Source organism: Littorina saxatilis, linkage group LG16, assembly GCF_037325665.1.
Source record: "Littorina saxatilis isolate snail1 linkage group LG16, US_GU_Lsax_2.0, whole genome shotgun sequence".
In the NCBI taxonomy this organism is placed as follows: domain Eukaryota; kingdom Metazoa; phylum Mollusca; class Gastropoda; order Littorinimorpha; family Littorinidae; genus Littorina; species Littorina saxatilis.
In genome coordinates this window covers 35798201-35818985 of record NC_090260.1, presented here as the reverse complement: position 1 = coordinate 35818985, position 20785 = coordinate 35798201, and the positions used below count along the sequence as shown (strand labels likewise).

At 42.4% G+C, this 20785-nt stretch overlaps 1 protein-coding gene and 1 long non-coding RNA gene across 2 annotated transcripts in view; one reads left to right on the top strand and one right to left on the bottom strand.

Annotated features, from left to right (window-relative positions):
* Positions 1-20785, bottom strand: part of LOC138950950 (colorectal mutant cancer protein-like) — a 72443-nt gene that overhangs the window by 41699 nt on the left and 9959 nt on the right. The window contains exons 2-3 of the mRNA XM_070322666.1: positions 17630-17871; positions 8386-8549 (exon numbers count right to left, since the gene is read on the bottom strand). Of these exons, the coding sequence (XP_070178767.1) occupies positions 8386-8549; positions 17630-17871 (406 nt within the window). The remainder of the gene's footprint in view (positions 1-8385; positions 8550-17629; positions 17872-20785) is intronic.
* On the top strand, positions 897-5010 carry LOC138950954 (uncharacterized). The gene is made up of 2 exons (XR_011450887.1): positions 897-1428; positions 4825-5010. It is a non-coding gene; the product is annotated as an uncharacterized lncRNA (long non-coding RNA).

Genomic DNA, 20785 nt, shown 5'->3' with positions numbered 1-20785 from the left:
ACCCCTCTCTGTATTTCCAGGCCATTCCCCTCGCTCTTTTACTACTACTGCCTCTTGTGAGCCGAGAAATGCCATCACTACTACCCCCTACCTACCTCCCTCCCCTCCCCCCCCCCCCCCCCGGGGTGACACAGTTTGTGCTGATTACAAGTGATCGCGGGGGGGATCGCGTTACGGTAATAACGGTCGTCTTTCACTGCTGATGTTTCAGCTTTGTCGCAGGCAGCGGCAACTAAAACAATAATAGGTCTCACATGCACAGCAAAAAGGCTCCCCCATTTCCCACCCCTCTCCCTGTTGATGAGGACAGAGCGGTAGCGTAATCCATGAAAGGCAGAAACAGGCTGGCAGTGCATGGACTGGGTGCAGTGGAATGCAGCGTGGCCATCACGCTGTGGGCTGATGGAGAGTCTTGCAGTCAATATCACCACCATCACTCAGCCACTGCCGCACCGCTAAAAAGGCCGACAAAAAGCACTACAGCATCAGCCTCTTACGCTCATGACGTCAAGCCCCTTCCCCAATGGTCGCACGTGAAATAAAAGCAAGAAGTAAAACACGGTCACCTTATTGGTGCACGCGCTCGATGTTAGCACCCCGGCCAAACCTGACCCACACAGTCAGGGTTTCAAGAAACAGCATCAACCTCCTTATGGCGATGCTTCCAGAATTTCACGGCTTCTCCTTACTAAAACCCAAAAACATTTTATGCCAGGTCAGATTTTTTTTAAATCAGTTTTACTGATGCACGCGGTCAATACCTTGTGAAATCAATCCCTCCTCGCCCCACAAAAAAACACACACACACACACACATAAAACCAGATATAAACAGAGTGCATCAGTAAAGCGGTCAATAGCAGCTTTCTCCAGAACCCCCTCCCCCTTCTCCATCTCTTGCCATTGTAAAAACCGGGCACTGACTTTCGCCTGGGTCAGTCTAACTTTGTCTTACCCCCAAGGACATTGTGGAAACAAATCAAATTACCAACGCCACATGAAAGACAGCTCCTGACACAGAGGGTAGGGTAGGGAAAACAAGACCCAGGGAAGAGGGTGCTAGAGGAAGAGAAGGAAGGAGGGGCTTGGCTTTGAGAGAGATGATGTGAAGGCCAAAGAATATAAAATGACACTGTGCACAAGGTTTCTACATATCTCCCCAAAGGAAGCTAGATGCATGTGTACATGTTGACGTTGTGTCATGATGCATGGCGTGACCTTAGCAAGGACAGTCACTGCTTAGAGCGGAGAGAGCAATGGGAAGCAAGGGCCTGCCTCCCGCCTCCCCCCTCACATGGATTGCCTCCCTTGCACTTGTCTCACAACACGAACAGACGCGCACACGGATCAAACAGCAGAAATCTTCACTGCCCCCATCTTATAGCCTACCCCTATGAAGGAATCGGGAACCGCTCTCATGGAAGCCATGGTGTGTTTTTTGCTGGTCATTCATCAATCTTTTAGGGCCACATATCTAAACTGGTGTTGTGCACATAGGATTAAAGGCTATGAGAAATAGAAGAAATAAAAGACAAACAACAGTCTCACACACAATGATTCAGCTTTTCTGCATTTACAAGGTCTTCAAGACGCGATCCATTCTATTCTATATAAGATCAAAGGCTATGGTAAAACTTGTTCTTAGTTTAGAAATTGACACACATTAAGACCTGATAGGAGTACACAGTGCAACTGGTGTATTACATGTATGACTTCGTGACAGAGCTTTAGAAACTGAGGGACAGAACAGTTTAAAGGTGATGTGTTTTGCAGCGAGCACTGCTGCATCACAGAATACTACTTGAAGTGATGATGTCTTACCAGAAAACTGTCTCTCATCGCCCCAAGAGCTATACAGTTAAGGTTGGGGGTTGTAATTATGTGACCACACACCAGGAATACCTTAAAATAAACGTTTGAGCGCTGAGTTACTCAAATTGAAAACGGCTGTGTTTTGAGTGGGAATCCCAGACTGTAATTCTCATTGTGACGCCTCTTTGCGCCAGTCATCATTATCGTCCTGAGTATTTCATGTGCTATTCCTAGAAATACAGATATGAAATTGAGCCGAGAGCTGGGTGTTGAATAGATGACCACACACACGAGGAAGGTCTTAGAATTAGTGTTTAAGCATTCTATTTTTCAAATCTGAATGCTGTTTGGTAGTCATTTCAGACCGTGATATTCTCGAACGGACTGTGTGTTTGTTTACATTATGTGAAGCATTTTTACTATGATATGCACGTGTTTGCTAGACTGTAGGTTTGACTTTCTCAATCCAACGGTCTTAATCTGCTTTGACGAATGGGTACCTATGAGGACTCGATAAACCATGATGACGAACGGAATCGGGCTCTTGACACAGGAGAGCTGGGCGAAGCAAACCGCTCACTGATTAAAATTCATTTAATTATTTGGCATAGTTCTGGAACAGTTTTGAGCAAATCATTGCAGGTGTTTCTAAATTACAGTACAGCAAATGTCCCTTGAACTTTTTAAGGTCCAAATCGTCAGAACATTTTCCAAAATGGCGCCTTCGGTGTACAATCTTTAACTACTCTCTCTGTCTTACTTTATGAGAAAGACACAAAAGGCATTGATCAAACAAGTTTAACCTGCTCTTTTTCAAGTTTATTCATGTAAGCCTTTTTAAAGTATGAAGGATAGCAATAGTACTAAAACAAAAACAGAACAACACATGCCAACAGACATTGTTTTACAACATAAAGATGTCAAACAACATTTCCAAACTGATTACACTTTGCAAGACTAATTGCTCTTTTGCTTCCTGATATCAAATTGCAGAGTGGAAACAATGGATTAAACAGATGAATATTTAGGGGGTCATGCTTTCTTTCTTTCTTTATTTGGTGTTTAACGTCGTTTTCAACCACGAAGGTTATATCGCGACGGGGAAAGGGGGGGGAGATGGGATAGAGCCACTTGGGGGGTCATGCTGACTTTGAGTGATTTGCATAATGATGGAAAACAAAACCTATATCTTGTGCAGCGATAAGACCCAAATTGAAATGGCAAGAATGAGAAAAAGCATAATGTTTTGCAAAGAGCACAACCCCTGGTATTTCACAATTTGCGGGAAGAAACTCAAGCAGACATTAAAAAATAAAATGAAATTTGCTACCCAACCTATGCATATCACATTACACACACCTGCAAGTGAAAAGGCTGGATTCTGAGAACAGATGATGTTCAAAAATATCTCTGTCAAGTTTTTATGGGTTGTAGCAGAAGTGCATTAATCAGAAGTAGTTAACCACCATACATGCAGTCGACGCGAGGTGATACAATCGCCCATTCCCAAAAATTTGATGTTACTAAAAATAGAATGGGTAATTCTGAGAAATTAATCACTTGAAGTACTCAATAATTATGCAACTCTTTGATTAATTTGATTTAATAAATCATTCAAAATCTTTGGAATGAAGAAAAATGAATAAAATACAAGCAGGAAACGTTCAGAAAAAAAGGTAAAACAAAAAATGTTCTTGTCAGCGACCCAATGTAACGAAATGCGATCGGGCGCTTTACCGACTGAGCGTATCTGGCTCACGGTTTGCAAGAGAGATTTTAACTACAAATAGTACACTTGAGTTCTCAAGCATGGGGAACAGTATCGACTCATCGGTTTTGAGTCGCAATCTCCCTTCGTATTTGTGTACTGTACTTTCTGTCGATCTCACTGCTCGAGGTAGAATAAGTTGATAACTGACATTATTTTGAAGTGTGACCGACATTATGTCATTGACCAATCGCAGAAAGGTGTTGGTGTAATCTGATAAAATGATTTCCAAACCCAGAATTCCAAAAGGTTTTGTAGATTTTGAAGATTTCGTTCGGGACGATGATGCCCCTATGACCGATTTATTATACAAAGGGTAGCAAGCAGTTAAAAACGTGTGTTGACAGAGCCAATGGAGGGGTAACTTATAAGATCATATACCTATGGCTGTGGCCAATCACTGGCGAGCGTGGTGTGCCAGTGAAATCATGCCAAAAGGAGGGAGACTAGATCATTCCAGGGGTGATGGTGTCTGCAGACTGAAAGGTAGCTTCCTACCCGTGAGACCATCCTGTAAACCACGGCAGGTCTGGCCAGGTTTTTACATGGGATACAAACATCCTTCCACCTGGACACAAACAAACAAATCAACAGATGCTATTTATTGCTGAATTAATTTTGCCGATTGATATAGGTGCCAGTTATGAAATTAATTCAGCAAAACATTTCCATTGAGCACAAGAAACAGTCAGGCTGTTGACTTGTGGAATTGGTGTGCTCACAGCCACTGTACATCACATGACATTCTACACATTCTCATGTATACAGCTACCATGATTTTGTTTGAACACTTGCAAACGGTCAATGGTCTTAACAATTACCTCTGAGACAAGGGAGCTCTGAGCAATGTTAATTTGAGTGTTCAGCTTGCCACGAAGAAAGAAAGCAATACGAGTGACACCATCCTGTGTCTAGCCTTGGGTGCTGACACAATCAATTTACTGCATTAGCTGAACAGTTCGGTCATTTAATCAGCTAGAATGATGCCAAATAACATTAAAAAAAAACCCACTGAAATTGACAACTGGTCGACTGTAGGTATTGATATTCCATTTGACCGGTCTCTTCCTGAAAATCAGTGTTTTAGACCAGTGACAGAACAGTATTTCTGTTTTCTGTAAGGAACATGATTCGTAGTCGTACATGTAAAACAAATATTGGTCAGGAAAATGGCTAGCGTGATCATTGATATACTAACATATATATGCTCATTGCTAAATTCTGCGTTAATATTCCATGTTTCAGGTGTGGTACACAATTTTTGTACGACCGACACAAGATACATCTTGTAACGTTGTGCACAACGGACACAATTGACACCAAGCCAGCACAACTTACCCCTGCTGTGTTCTGTCAACTCATAACTTCACCTGTACACGGTGCAGTTGCAGATGAATATCAGAATGCTTCTAAATAAAGTCACAAAATGATGCTGTTTCAGTTGTGTTCTGGTTTTTATTTCAAAGGTGCTATTGGCCATCCCCCCCCCCCCCCCCCCCCCACCCAAACATTTAAGCAGCATTCGGGGGATGGATCATTGCATGTTTGGGTACTTTCGTGTTTCTATAACCCATCAAACTCTGACATGGATTACAGGATCTTTTCCATGCATCTTGTGCTTGCATGTACACATAATTAAGGCACTAGCAGGTCTGCACATTAGTTAAATCCACTAGGCTATTGCACCCATCACACATTGATTTAGAGAGCAATAACTGTGCTCATGTATCCAAATTAGCCAGGCACATTTCCTGCCCAGAAGAAGAAAAAAAAACAAGTTCAAATATCATATGGTCATAGGTACGGTATGAATATGTGATGAGAAATATGTGACAGCATTTAAAAACAAGAGGCGAAGCCTTCAAGGCTCACGTAAGAAATCGACAAACAGTAACACAAACTCAATCACTCCGTCACACATACACACACACACACAGTAAGCATAGGTGACACTGTGCAAGAAAGCGAGACACTAGATCTAGATCTAGCCTACTTAAGCCTGTCCTTAATTGAGCCCGTAGTCGACTACACGAAGCTTCGCAAAGTCTTAATACCAAAAACCCGCAGCTACGGCGTGGTACTTTGACCCCAACATCGCTTCTCAAGTTTTGACATGCGAAGCTTCGCCGTAGCTCGCAACGAAGTTGGGTTTTTTGTTGTAAGAAGAGTGCTTTTTGATTCAAGATGGACGACGAAATCAGATTCAATACCATAGTGAAGAATGCACTTATCGACTTTGGTCGATATCGACTAACCTCCTACCTGTATTATTTCATACTGCGATGCATTGACATGTCGAATGAAACTCGAAATCCCAGCGCTCACGCCAACTGGTCCCGGCCGTGCTCAGTCAACGAAATAGAACACAATGTCATACAATTAACTTACGTCATCATCAAGTACGTAAAGTACAATTTGTGACGTAAAGTACTCAGAAAGAAGCACACCACGCGCTGGTCGAGACTACGTGCATGCGCTTTCTGACTAATAAGATTTGAGACGCCAAGACATGAAAAGATAACTCTCTTTTCCGCCATAGTGCCTTCCAACTAGTCTCGGCCCGCTCAAAATAATGAGCCAAAATGACCGAGACTTTCAGTAATTCCTTCGCGTGACGTCTAACCCTCTTACGCCATAATGTGACGTCTTCAAATGACGAAATGTTAAAGTTTCTACCACAGACATACACACGCACACACGCACACACACACACACGCACAGACAGACAAAGTTACGATCGCATAGGCTACACTTACGTGAGCCAAAAACAGGTAAAAGTCGCACAATACATTTTCGAGTTATACTAGAGGCTGAAAAAACAGGTATATTTAGTCGCACAATACATTTTCGAGTTATACTAGAGGCTGAAAAAACAGGTATAAGTCGCACAATACATTTTCGAGTTATACTAGAGGCTGAAAAAAAAGGTTGACAGAGTTTTACATTTTGTGGTTTTTGGACTCAAATCTAATCTGTGTGCATACCAAACTATTTTGCACATGAAACAAACTGAACAGGCCATTTTGCTCACAGCTCTGTATCCCTATGCACAGTTTCAGTACATTCTAAAACTTTTGATTTGAATTCCCAAAATCATGGTGTCTGTGCATTCAGAAATTCAAAATATCCAAACCAAGAAACAAAAATTTGAATGTTATTTGGCATCATTTGCTCCAGTAAATGAGCTGAAAATTAATTCTGATAAAAGATTCAAACATAACCAGGTTTTCTTGTGTGCAGTCACATATAATTTGAGAAGAATACGGGGAAAAAAGCTGCCGACAGACAGAAAAACAGGAAAGAGAAGAAGAGGCCATGAGAGTGACAGACAGACCAGACACAGGCAAGAGAAGAGGCCATGAGAGTGACAGACCAGACACAGGAAAGAGAAGAAGAGGCCATGAGGACAGACAGACAGGACACAGGAAAGAGAAGAAGAGGCCATGAGAGTGACAGACAGACCAGACACAGGAAAAAGAAGACCTGCCATGAGAGTGACAGACCAGACACAGGCAAGAGAAGAAGAGGCCATGAGAGTGACAGACAGGACACAGGAAAGAGAAGAAGAGGCCATGAGAGTGACAGACAGGACACAGGCAAGAGAAGAAGAGGCCATGAGAGTGACAGACAGACCAGACACAGGCAAGAGAAGAAGAGGCCATGAGAGTGACAGACAGGACACAGGAAAGAGAAGAAGAGGCCACGAGAGTGACAGACAGACCAGACACAGGAAAGAGAAGAAGAGGCCATGAGAGTGACAGACAGACCAGACACAGGCAAGAGAAGAGGCCATGAGAGTGACAGACAGACAGGACACAGGCAAGAGAAGAAGAGGCCATGAGAGTGACAGACAGACCAGACACAGGAAAGAGAAGAGGAGGCCATGAGAGTGACAGACAGATCAGACACAGGAAAGAGAAGAAGAGGCCATGAGAGTGACAGACAGGACACATGCAAGAGAAGAAGAGGCCATGAGAATGACAGACAGACCAGACACAGGCAAGAGAAGAAGAGGCCATGAGAGTGACAGACCAGACACAGGAAAGAGAAGAAGAGGCCATGAGAGTGACAGACAGACCAGACACAGGAAAGAGAAGAAGAGGCCATGAGAGTGACAGACAGACCAGACACAGGAAAGAGAAGAAGAGGCCATGAGAGTGACAGACAGACCAGACACAGGAAAGAGAAGAAGAGGCCACGAGAGTGACAGACAGACCAGACACAGGAAAGAGAAGAAGAGGCCATGAGAGTGACAGACAAATCAGACACGGGAAAGAGAAGAAGAGGCCATGAGCATGACAGACAGACCAGACACAGGAAAGAGAAGAAGAGGCCATGAGAGTGACAGACAGACCAGACACAGGAAAGAGAAGAAGAGGCCATGAGAGTGACAGACAGACCAGACACAGGAAAGAGAAGAAGAGGCCATGAGAGTGACAGACAGACCAGACACAGGAAAGAGAAGAAGAGGCCATGAGAGTGACAGACAGACCAGACACAGGAAAGAGAAGAAGAGGCCATGAGAGTGACAGACAGACCAGACACAGGAAAGAGAAGAAGAGGCCATGAGAGTGACAGACAGACCAGACACAGGCAAGAGAAGAAGAGGCCATGAGAGTGACAGACCAGACACAGGAAAGAGAAGAAGAGGCCATGAGAGTGACAGACAGACCAGACACAGGAAAGAGAAGAAGAGGCCATGAGCGTGACAGACAGACCAGACACAGAAAAGAGAAGAAGAGGCCATGAGAGTGACAGACAGACCAGACACAGGAAAGAGAAGAAGAGGCCATGAGCGTGACTCACCCGGTCAGCCAGGTCCAGCACCTGACCGGACCCCATGTCCTGCACGCTGCGCACCGCTGAGGGGTCATGGGATTGCATCAGCAGCATCAGACTGACTGGCTCGGGGCTCAGGTCACGAGCACCGCTGTCGTAGTCCGCACTCTCCGGCTTGCCTGAGTGAGCGCCTGATAAGAAGAATCAGGAGTTGTCAGTCATGACACCCACATGATGTGAAGGGGAAGTATGGATAGGTTCTCTGTGTGTTTGGATGGGGGGTGTGGGTGTGTGTGTGGTGTGTCTGTGTGTGTGTGTGTGCACATCAAGACCATCTTAAAAATGAACATAATAAACGGCATGCACTAATTCAGAGACTAGCTGTTCTATTCATCAGAAATAACTCATGTCATGTGTTTTTTCTTTGTTAGGTGTAGACTATTTTCTAAATCAGGCTTGTGAGTGACATAGCAGCCTGCCACTGGGACACACACCAACAATCCACAGCCCTTGTTCTCTTCACAACAACAGTTGTTGTTACAGTGCTACCTACAGCGTCAGGTCCCTCTGATGAGAGATCACCTCCCAATCAAGGACATATTCTGTTGTCCCTTTGCCTATGAATATCTTGACCAAAGTATCCCTGTCTTGACAGGCCTCCTGCAATGTGGGGACACTTTTGTGGTTCCAAGGATGTCCTGTCATTCCATACCACTCTACATCAATTAAGTGTCAGACACAAAATAAATTCATTTTCATTTTCATAACTTTATTGTCCCATCGCTGAGAAATTTGGGTCGCTTCCTCCCAGTGGAAAGCTAGCAGCAACAGTCGCGCTACCCAGGTGTGTGCGTGTTTAGGTGTTATCAGCCACCTGCACTTATGGCAGAATAACAGATGTCTTTTACGTGCCACAGTGGTGACACGGATGTGGAACATGGATACCATCTCTGAGTCTGCACATATACAGCCTGTTCCAAAAGAAACGCAACCAACCTGTTTGCAAAATCAAAGTGCAAAATTTATTTTGCAAATAATATTTCATGAAGTTACATACGTGACGACATAGGGACAACTCAAACACACGACACACACAGACACACAACAAAAGTGCAAAATTTATTTTGCAAATAATATTTCATAGAGTTACATACGACACACAACAAATTAGACAGCTGTCTGCCAAGCGTTTTTAATTGGTCACCAGTTACTGCCCTCTAATGTGGAGAGGGTGAAATTGACATCGCACGTGAACAGTGCCCACGTGTTTGTGAATGGATCAAGTTTCAACTGAGCTGGCAATACAGTAGAAAATAGCAGTGACTTCTTCAGCTGGACTGACGGCAGAATGCCTCGTTTGTCTAAAAATGAAAGAGAGCGTGCTATTGGCATGCTTGCCGCTGGCCAAACGGCCCAAGCAGTCAGTCAGGTCATGAATGTTCACAAATCCACCATTTTTCGTCTAGTCATTCGGTTGAGGGTGACAGGTAGCACAGATGATACTCCCAGGTCAGGACGGCCTTCCGCCCTCACTGCTCGACAAGAACGCTTCATTGTGTGAAGTTACCGCCAAAATCCCTTCCAAAGTGCAAGAGCAGTAGGTAGGGAGGCCCACTGTCCTAAGCGTGAATAGTGCACAGAAGGCATTTTTTAGAGTGCTGTAAACAGCTTCAAAATTAAGCAATATTCTTATAGTTCAGGTTTGAAATGTAAAAGTACTTATAGAATTGCTGTGCAAAGTTTGAAGCCTGTTAGAATTATACATTTGGAGGTATTGGACTGTAAAGTCAGGCAAATATGCGATTTTTTCACAACTGGGAAGTTCTGTACAGGGCGACAAATTAAAAAAAGCAAAAAGAAATGACCTTTTCGGTTTTATTTTATAAAACAGATTGCAGCAACCACAAATGTATCACAGTTGAACCAATAAATGCAATAAAAAGGGTTTTATAGCCGATTGCAATTTTAGGCTATATTGACGTCATCACACGAAATTTAAAAAACGCGAACAAGCAAATCTTCAGTGGTTTTACAGGTAAATATGTCATACGATATATCAAATTGAAGATCTCTTTGTGTATAATCTAGCTGTCATACTTTTGATGCTGTATAATCAAAACTTTACAACTTAAGCTTGAAAATCAATATTTTCAAAAATAATAAATTTAAAATAAAAACTATAAAATGTATTAATGTTCCGCAATGTCAATCTTTAAAAACATTTGTAACCTCACATTTTAGCATATTTCCACACATTGAATGATAATAATTTTACTTCCAAACAAGAAAACACTAACTACAGCACAAGTTTGCAGTTATGCGTTATATTTTAATCTGCCTGACTGAAAATGTGTGCGTTTCTTCCTTAACCTGTATATCCGCGATTATATAGCAAATTATGTGTATGTAAGTGTATATATATCCATGTATGTATGTGTGTATGTATGTATGTATGTATGTATGCTTATGTGTGTATGTGAATATCTCTCTCTTTCTATCTCTCTCTCTCTCTTTCTATCTCTCTCTCTCTCTCTCTCTCTCTCTCTCTCTCTCTCTCTCTCTCTCTCTCTCATACACCCCCACACACACAATATCTGTTATCCTTGTTGCGGTGCAATTAAGGTTAGGTATCCAGAATGACAAAATTCCCAGCAATGCAATAATGACACAAACAACAGATTTTCAACAAAAAAAACTTTCACAGCAAAACAGAAATTGTCTAATCAATGAAATGTAACAAATACAATTGCAGAACAGAACAAAGAAACATTTAAAATATAACATCAGGTATTTAGCGCCAAAAAGTCAGATCATTAGTTATGAGAAGCAATTAAGAACAATAAACAATTCAGCGCCATAAAAGTCATTTGAAGTCATCAGTCACACTTTACTGAATTTCAAAAATCGTCGGGAAATGAATTCAGCATTATAACAATACCATCAATAAACACACAAGCATGAAGATGAAACAGAACAGACCGAAATTGTAGCACAGAATTGAATTCTGCAAACATATCGCGATCAAAGAAGAACACCAGGTGACTAAGTGTATTAAAGCTATCGTTAAACAGACATTACACATTCAATGAGATGTACCTACAGATCAGGTAATTCGTGCAACAAAACCCAGTGCGGATCATAGTCTAAAAGACATCGAGATATTACTAAATTATACAGTACTTCAGCGCCATACTTCTCTTCTTCTTTTTTTGCGTTCATGGGCTAAAACTCCCACGTTCACTCATGTTTTTGCACTAGTGGGTTTTTACGTGTATGGCCGTTTTTACCCCGCCATTTAGGCAGCCATACGCCGCTTTCGGAGGAAGCATGCTGGATATGTTCGTGTTCCTATAACCCACCGAACTTCTGACATGGATTATAGGATCTTTTCCGTGCGCACTTAGTCTTGTGCTTGCGTGTACAATCCCCGGCGAAAGAAACGCAACGCATTCGCGCCCAGTGTTCCGAGTGATTTTTCGTCATTTTCAAATTGTCGTAAAATGTGAACCAGATAAGATAAATCAAAACGAAAAACAGATTCGTAGAGGATATTTTACTGGCTCTACGACAAATGCATAGTATTTAATCGTTTTTATCTTTTACTTGTTCATAAATTGTGTTATACAGGGTAGGGGTCAAGCGAGTCGTGATTGCAGGCAAACGTGTCTCTTCAACATGCTACACAAATCGTAAAAATGAATATTTTTTTTAACAAGGTAAAGACATTTTTGGAGGAAATTCATTTCTCAACAACACAATTTAATTAGAAGTATTCGCCAAAGCGTTTAAGACTAAATTTTTTTTAGCAAAGATCACTTAGACATTTGGCCACAAATAGCACCTGTCTTTCAAAGAAATCATCACGTCGATTCCGTGCGAATGAGCTTTTGCCAAACAACCCTTTGTAACACTGTCAAAGTGATCTTTGATAATAATTTGAAGTCTTAAACAATAAGCCATTAGCAGGTCTGTACATAAGTTGACCTGGGAGATGGAAAACATCTCCACACTTAACCCACCAGGCGGCCGCGACCGGGATTCGAACCCTCGACCTTCCGATTAAGGTTGAAACGCTACCTTTTATTGGAGTAACCCAAGATGCACGCTTGACTTGGAAGAAGCCACATATTGCAGCCACAGAGGCAACAGCGATTAACAAATTCGCACTAACGGAATGAGAGCGAAGACATATGTGTCTATGTGCACGTGTGTCTGTCTGTATTCATGTGTGTGTGTATGTTTGTGTTCGTGTGTGCGTGAGTATGTATGCATGTGTGTATGTGTCTGTCTGTCTTTGTGATTCTGGATCAAAATGTATGTGTTTGAGTTTGTGTGTGTGTGTGTGTGTTTGTGTGTGTGTGTGTTTTGTGAGAGAACGTTTTACCGAGAATTTACTTTGCAAAGCGAGTATCTACAGCTAGGTTACTGCGAAAAGGGCTTCTGTGTGCTGATCGGTCCTGTGAAGCAATCCATGTTGCAGTGAGGTAGCTACGTGTTTTGTCCACGTGTTTTAAACCGGAATTTCATTGTCCCCCAACAAACCTTCTCCTTGGGTCTGTTAATTTTGCTGGGTCACGGGGTCCTGCGTGTCGTGAATGGCCTGTTTCTGATAATAATACTTGTGGCGAAGGCGAGTCATATATGTAAGCAAAATTGCTGTTCTTGTTAGATCTGTTCACTATAACTGATGGATCTATTCAAGGCCGCGTCGCGGAGAAAAAAAATCATTAGGCCAAAAAAAAAAAATTGTCTGTTTAGGGTAACCCGACCGACCCTATCGATTTGGCGCCGACCCAAAAACTTTTTTTTGATTTCAAAAAAAAAAAAGAAAAAAAAAGAGGTAAAAATGCTAAAAAGAGACATTTGGCGTTTCTTTCTCTCCCTTTCTCTCTGTTTTATTTATACGTTAGTTTTGAAACATGTATTCATCAAATATAAGAAGTGAATGTTCAGCCAACATAGCATTTACCCAAAAAAAAAAAAAAAAAAACTTTACCTACCTACCGACCCTACTTTTTTTGGTCATGTTACCCTAAACAGACAATTTTTTTTTTTTGGCCTTACCACAGCTGGAAGGCTCGGTTATTCTTTTTAAAGATGTTGCTAATTCGTTGATCTAACTTTGGTGGGGAGTTGACAAACCTAAAATTATAACATATTTTCCTGTGACATTTCACGGCATGCCTTGATTCAGCCTTCGGCGGTGAAACAGTTGAAAAGCGTTTTAATTTAATCGCTTGGCGAAGTCCAACAAATCTACATCAGGATGAGAACAGACTTCTGGATAGATCTTTTGCAGAGATCTTTCACTACACAATATATTTTCTGTTTAAAATAAGTTTTCTTTGCGAGCTCGTGGAAAATAGGCGATAATTTCGAATTTCGGCTTGTCGCGACGTCAAGTTTTTCACTGTGCATACTCTGATACCGGTGCGTCCCGCTACTGAACACTGCGTAACTGATTCAGCTTGTGTATGACTGCGAGAGTTGATCAGCTTTGGGTTTTTTCACTTCAATCGCTTGTCAAGGTCAAGCCAAAGCACATACTGATGAGAACAAATGTACTAAACTTACTGGTAGATCTATCTCTTGAGATTACTAAGAAGAAAGATCGAGCGACTTCCTAAAACGCATGTGTTTAAAAGAAAACACTGTGTTCAGAATAAACCCTTTCAACGACGTAATGATATATTTTGTAAGTTGCTCCTTTGAACATATAATAACAGAAAGTTGATTGTATCGCACGCAAAATTTCATGAATCTGGTTAGCATATCTTTCCTTTGCGAGTCTTTGGAACTGGGGCGATAATTTGGAGTGTTTCAGCTTGCCGCGACGTCATGCAAATAGTTGTATCACTCTGTAAATGACTAGATTCAGCCTTCGGCGGCGCAGCCGTTGGATAATCGCTTCACTTCAATCGATTGGCCCGGTCAAAGTATAGCCCGTATTGATGAGAAATGATGTTCTTCTTGTAGATTAGCCTTTTAAGATTAATGAGAGAAAAGAGCGATTTCCAAAAACGCCTGTGTCAAAACAAAAACACTGTGTTCAGAATCAACTATGTTCACACCATATTAATAATAATTATGAGTCGCTCTGCGGAATATATAATTACAAAGGATTGATCTGATGGTATGCAAAATGTCATTAAACTGCGTCTAATACTTTTTTCTTGCGAGATCTCAGAACATACGCGATTCGGCCTTGGACGGCGCAAAAGTTGAAATATTGCTTCACTTCAATCGGTTGGCCCGGTTAAAGTAATGCACACATTGATTAGATAAGACATTGTCCTGGTAGATTGGCCTTTTAAAATTATTGACAGAAAAGAGCGATTTCCAGAAACATCTGTGTAAAAAGTAAAACACTGTGTTCAGAACCCACCCTTTTTCAAGACGTTAATAACATTTTGATAAGTCGCTCTTTCACATACATCATCACAGAGGGTTGATCTTATGCCACACTAAATTTCAGTATTGTACTTTAAACAGTTTTTCTTCGCGCGCTCTTGGAACTTGGGTGACGATTTCGAGTGTTCCGCTTGCCGCGACGTCAAATAGCTTTTTCCCTGTACACCGCGTCTGCGGCTAAGTCCGAAGCGAGAGATAGCGTTTTGGGGCAAGTTCGGGACTTGTTTTACTCATGAACCAAAAACAGCACGTTCACATACCAACAATCATTCAAAAGAACAACAACTGGAGAAACCCTTGCAAGTTGTTTGACGTTTTTAAAATATTTATTTAGCCTTTTAAATCTTCAGAGAAAAGTAAAAAAAAATCACGGCTGTGGCCGCCATTTTGGATTTTCTCTGTGGGCCTCCCTACAGTAGGGAGACAGACTGTTAATGCCCAAGGAAGAGTCACAAGCCCGCAGACTATCTCAAGAGTGCTTAGAAGAAGCAATTTGCGTTGCCGGAGACCTTATCGAGGCCAGATCTTGACACAACGACACCGTCTGCTCCGCCGAAACTGGACAACAGCCCATAGAAACTGGCGACGAGAATGGGATTCTGTGGTTTTCAGTGACGAGTGTCAGATCAACCTAGATTGCACTGACCACAGAGTGCATGTTTGGCGACCACCCACCCAAAGGCATGCAGCCCAGTACGTGCTCCAGAGGAACCCTTGGGGAGGACCATCAGTCATGATGTGGGCGGCACTGCTTCGTAACAGACTGATTGGGCCAGTTTTCTTCCAGTTACAGGCAGGTCGAGGTGGTGGAGTGACTGCCCAGCGCTACATCCATCAGTTTGATTTTGGAAACAGGTTGGTTGCGTTTCTTTTGGAACAGGCTGTAGTTGATCCGTGTCCGGCCCAGCCCAGATTCGAACCCGTGACCCTAGGATCACAAGTCCAGTGCTCTACCAACTGAGCTACCGGGCCCCCAACAAAATTAGCACGTCCACTGTGAAAAAGCAGCAGCCAAGTTGTAGACTGTGGGTGTGTGTCCTTAAGTGAAAGGCTTGTCCCAAGAAACACCTGCAGGGATCTATGGTGCTTTACCAAATAGTAGACACGGTAAGGTAGCTACCTCCAACTCCAAGAACTAGTCAGCATTTAAGCTGCAAAAAGCATCCCCCCTGCACAATTATACAGGTCAGGGTCGATATGTAAGACCTGAGGGTAATGTGAAGTAGGGTTTGTACCTTAGTACAGACTAAGTAAGAGGAAGCGAGCTGCTGCAACACTTTAGCGCAATGCAGGAGTCGAGGTTACAGAAAGAATATTAATCTAACTTGTGGGTTACTCTGAGTCTCAATCTATTTTAAGCATGGGAATTACCTCAGCTGTGCTCATGACGCTCAAATGTACACGCTGTTCCAAAGATGGGTATCATTGTTTGAAAGGTGCCGTCGTTCTTAATTACCCACAAAGACATTGACGTCATGAAGTCTTTTCAAACTAAGGGGTTCGGGTCTTGATTCCTTGTGCCATTTTGTGCTTTGCATTGTTTTTGTGTGTATGCAAATTCACATTAGATTTGACAAACTGTGGCACAACAAGAAGAAATTTGTTTCTGGACTGAGTGATTGATTGTTGTTGCTGTTTGGGTCCAGCGGACCATATAGGCCAAATCAGGACCTTCTGGACTGAGTGAAATGAGTTGGAAGAGGAGGGGTTTAGTGTGACTGTTCAATTTCCTTTGGTCAGTGGTCACAAGAATTTCCATGCAGTGGAACCAACATTTCTAGAAAAATTCATGAACATCAAATACATTGAACAAGTTTGTCCTGTCCCTGAAAATTTAAATTTTTTTTTTGCAATTGACACAGTTGACCGCCGCCATGGTTGTTTTCCCGGGCTAAACCCTGTAACCTGGACTCCTGCACACCTGCCCAGATCACCTGTTGTTTTTTAAATGAAGGGAAACACCCAAGAGAAGGTCACCTTTTTAACGAGCCAGAAGCATGCCTTCATCACTAGTACCGTAAACTACCTTGTAAGCGCCTGACCGCCACATCTGGATCCAGGATGGCAGGAAAAAAAAGATTTGTTCTCTTTGTTTGTGAAACTTCGCACGCAATACAGACATAGCATTCCGATGCATAATGACCAGATACGGTCATACCGTTTATTTCATACGTTTGTCACTGCAGTCTCTGGATAGTCGTGCCAAAACAGGATGAAGATTTAGGAGACTCCTCTGAGGTTGAAGAGGTCAGCCTGGAGAAATTTGGGGGACTTACATGTATGACACTACCAATTTTGGGCAAGTTTGTGAATGTTCTTATAATACAAGCCTCATGAAGCCTTCATTTGAGGATTTCGGTCCTCACTTTTTTGACTTACGCCGAAATGCTACGATGACTCCAACTCCAAGCCTATTATTTGGCTTTTAGAGCCTTTTTCAAATTCTTGTTTGTCTCAAAACTTCAAAACAATGAGATATATATATATGCAATCTTTTTATGATGGTGACGACAAGGTGTCCTACACTTGGAGGGATCCTTCCATCAGAGGGGTCTCAGGGTTGCTTCTTGCCTTTGTTTATCCCGCTAAACTTTTTTAGGGAGCCTGCCGAAAGGCTTTCTATGACAGGTTGTCACTGCAGTGAATACAACAGAGAGGTCAGTATCTAATCTTGCAGAGGTCAGTATCTAATCTAATCTATCTAAGAAAGAAAGGATTGCAAGTGCTCTAAATATAGACAAGGATAGGAACTGACAGTTATGCACAACCTCAGTCTCCTGAGCGAATCTGAAGCATTGACATGAACAAACAACTTCCCATACCCTTCTTCTACACTCCCCCCCCCCCCCCCCCAACTTACCCAGACTGTCACTGCTCATGGTGGGCCATGACGTGATGTGAGCAGGGTGGGTGTGCACGCCGCTGGTGTCAGAATCTATTCCACCGTCCTCCGCCTCCTGAGTGGTAGCCATGACGCGCTGTCGGCAGCGCAGGAAGTCGCTGAATGACATGCGTGTGTTCTGGGACATGCCGAACTCGTGCTGGATCTCAGACACAGAGTCCTCCAGGTTGAGCTGCTTGCACATGAAGACAAAGTCCTCCCTGCACACACACAACACGGCAAAACTACAAGTCATGCTTGCCAACACAGTGCTACCTCTATTTTAACAACTCTAACAATCTGGGGGGAAAACACATATATTCAAATATTATATTATAGAGGGAGTCTTTAAACAGAGGTAACCTTACTGACCCTGTGAAGAGAAAGTCAGGGTCTAACTGGAGTCAGAAAATGGCAGGTCTTACAACAGAGGTTCCAAGCCTGCCAGTTTGGTCTACCAAGAGAAACAAAGTGTGCTGCTCAAAGTTGTGCCCTACAGCAACACAAGTTGGTGATACTAACATCTGATCAAAGTTCCACATTTAAACACATGATTTGTAAAAAAATTCACATTTAACATTATTCTTACAAATTTTTCCTCCCCAAATACACATACAAATTAATTTGTAAAGGTCTGCTGATGATTCTCCACATATTTGTCTCGGTCTATTTCTGATTTCACATTATTTGTCTCCGAATTCCAACCTTGTGTACACCTGTTTATCTCAGGTAAGTGTAAGTAAGTAATTATTATCCAACAGCTCCTCAGTGAAAGTTAACATTCATCTGCTTCGACTCTCATCAAATAAAACCATGATTAGCCACAAGCAGAGAGATTGATCAGAGTTCAGTCACCGCGCAGTGACTGATCCAGCCCAGCCCAGAGGGTGGCGATTAGCCAGGTGACTAATCGGCCATAAGAGGCAACCCATGTTGTGCCTGATCACTTTCACTGTGCATGTATTCTGATAGGAGAACATTACGCCCTTTGTTAGGCCAATCCGCAAATAACATTACACACATCGTCAGGCTCAAGGTAGGACTGACACAAAACACTAGCAGGGCCGCTTCCTGCGCAGAGTGTTTTGCTCTAATTGCACGTGCTGCATGCGCTTGCAGACCGCCATTCTATGAGAAATCAATGCATCAAACAGAGCAGAGGCACATCAGTCAGCTGTTTCTCCTGTAAATGAATCTGAAGCCTAATAGCTCGCTCCATACAGGCTGGCACCATCAGGCCGTTATATAAATTGACTGCTAATTGGATAAAAGGGGAGGGAGGGGGTGGGGCACAGTGTGGGGCCCTGTGTTTTATGTCACAGGCATGTGCCTGGTCGAGTCCACAGCCCTACAGTGGTAGTCCTATGAATCATCCTGCGCTAAATCCTTTTACATACATGAATCACCCACTTTAACTAACTTTGTGATGACACAAAAGGCTCTTTTCAACATTAACTAACCAGGGTATCTTTACATTTTTGCAAACATGAATACCAATAAAGAGAGAAAACTGCATACTAACTATCATGAATATCATGCATGTTGGTAGAAAACTGCATACTAACTATCATGAATATCATGTTGGAAGAATTTACTAGAAAACTGCATACTAACTATCATGAATATCATGCATGTTGGTAGAAAACTGCATACTAACTATCATGAATATCATGCATGTTGGTAGAAAACTGCATACTAACTATCATGAATATCATGCATGTTGGTAGAAAACTGCATACTAACTATCATGAATATCATGCATGTTGGTAGAAAACTGCATACTAACTATCATGAATATCATGCATGTTGGTAGAAAACTGCATACTAACTATCATGAATATCATGCATGTTGGTAGAAAACTGCATACTAACTATCATGAATATCATGCATGTTGGTAGAAAACTGCATACTAACTATCATGAATATCATGCATGTTGGTAGAAAACTGCATACTAACTATCATGAATATCATGCATGTTGGTAGAAAACTGCATACCAACTATCATGAATATCATGCATGTTGGTAAAGGACCTGCCTCCAATTATATAAACTCTCACACTGCAACAATCTAATTCAATTATCATCGCTGTTGTGATTTGGTCACTCAGTGACTGGAGTCTTCAATTTCTATGACTATGAGACTGGCTGCTAAGTCAAGGATGATCGAGGCACAACAGTTTGTTTTGAACCGAAAAAAACACAATCTACTAAAAATACTTTCAGTTACTTTGAGTCATGTGATGTCAGAGACCAACTAAAACTCAAATTTAGGCTGCTGGCCCAAACTACAAAAGAGTGCATGGTTGTAACTTGTATACGTTCAATCGTAAAAAACTAAAAGGAATTCTAACTAAGATGGATTGTTACATAAACTATTAAATGTTATATATGTATTTTTTGCCAGTCAAGTTCTAAAAACATTGGGGTGGGGTATTATAGGTGTGCCAAGTTTTTCCTCTCAAGCTGTTTTCGTTTCCCTTTGCATTTTATGATCTACCCAAAGCCGTTTGTGTTATTGCAGGATGTATTATCCGCTCTTTAAAATGTTCTGCTTGGGTAATACTAGTTTCTTAAAACAGCCCCTGAAAAGTGGGAGCCAAGCAGACAGTAGGCAATGAAGCAGAGCGAGGAAGGGTGATGATGATACAGCCAGAGTCAGACTGGAGACTGCAAGGAAAGCAACTCTATCCCGTGGTCTTCAGCTTCGACTTCTGCTGGAGTCTCAACAGAGACATGAGCAAAGAGAGAAGTGGCAAGACTATGTTGAGAGAGAGAGAGAGAGAGAGAGAGAGAGAGAGAGAGAGAGAGAGAGAGAGAGAGAGAGAGAGAAAGAGGGAGGAGAGAGAGAGGGAGGAGAGAGAGAGAGAGAGAGAGAGAGAGGGAGGAGAGAGAGAGGGAGGAGAGAGAGAGGGAGGAGAGAGAGAGGGAGGAGAGAGAGAGAGGGAGGAGAGAGAGATATATAGGGGAGAGAGAGAGATATAGGGGAGAGAGAGAGATAGAGAGAGAGAAGAGAGAGAGAAGAGAGGAGTAAATGGAGAGGAGAGAGAGGGAGGAAGAAAGAGGGAAAGAGATAGAGAGAAAAGCCCAGAGTGAGAATTATAAAGAAGAGGAAGCACAGCAAGGCTGAGATAGA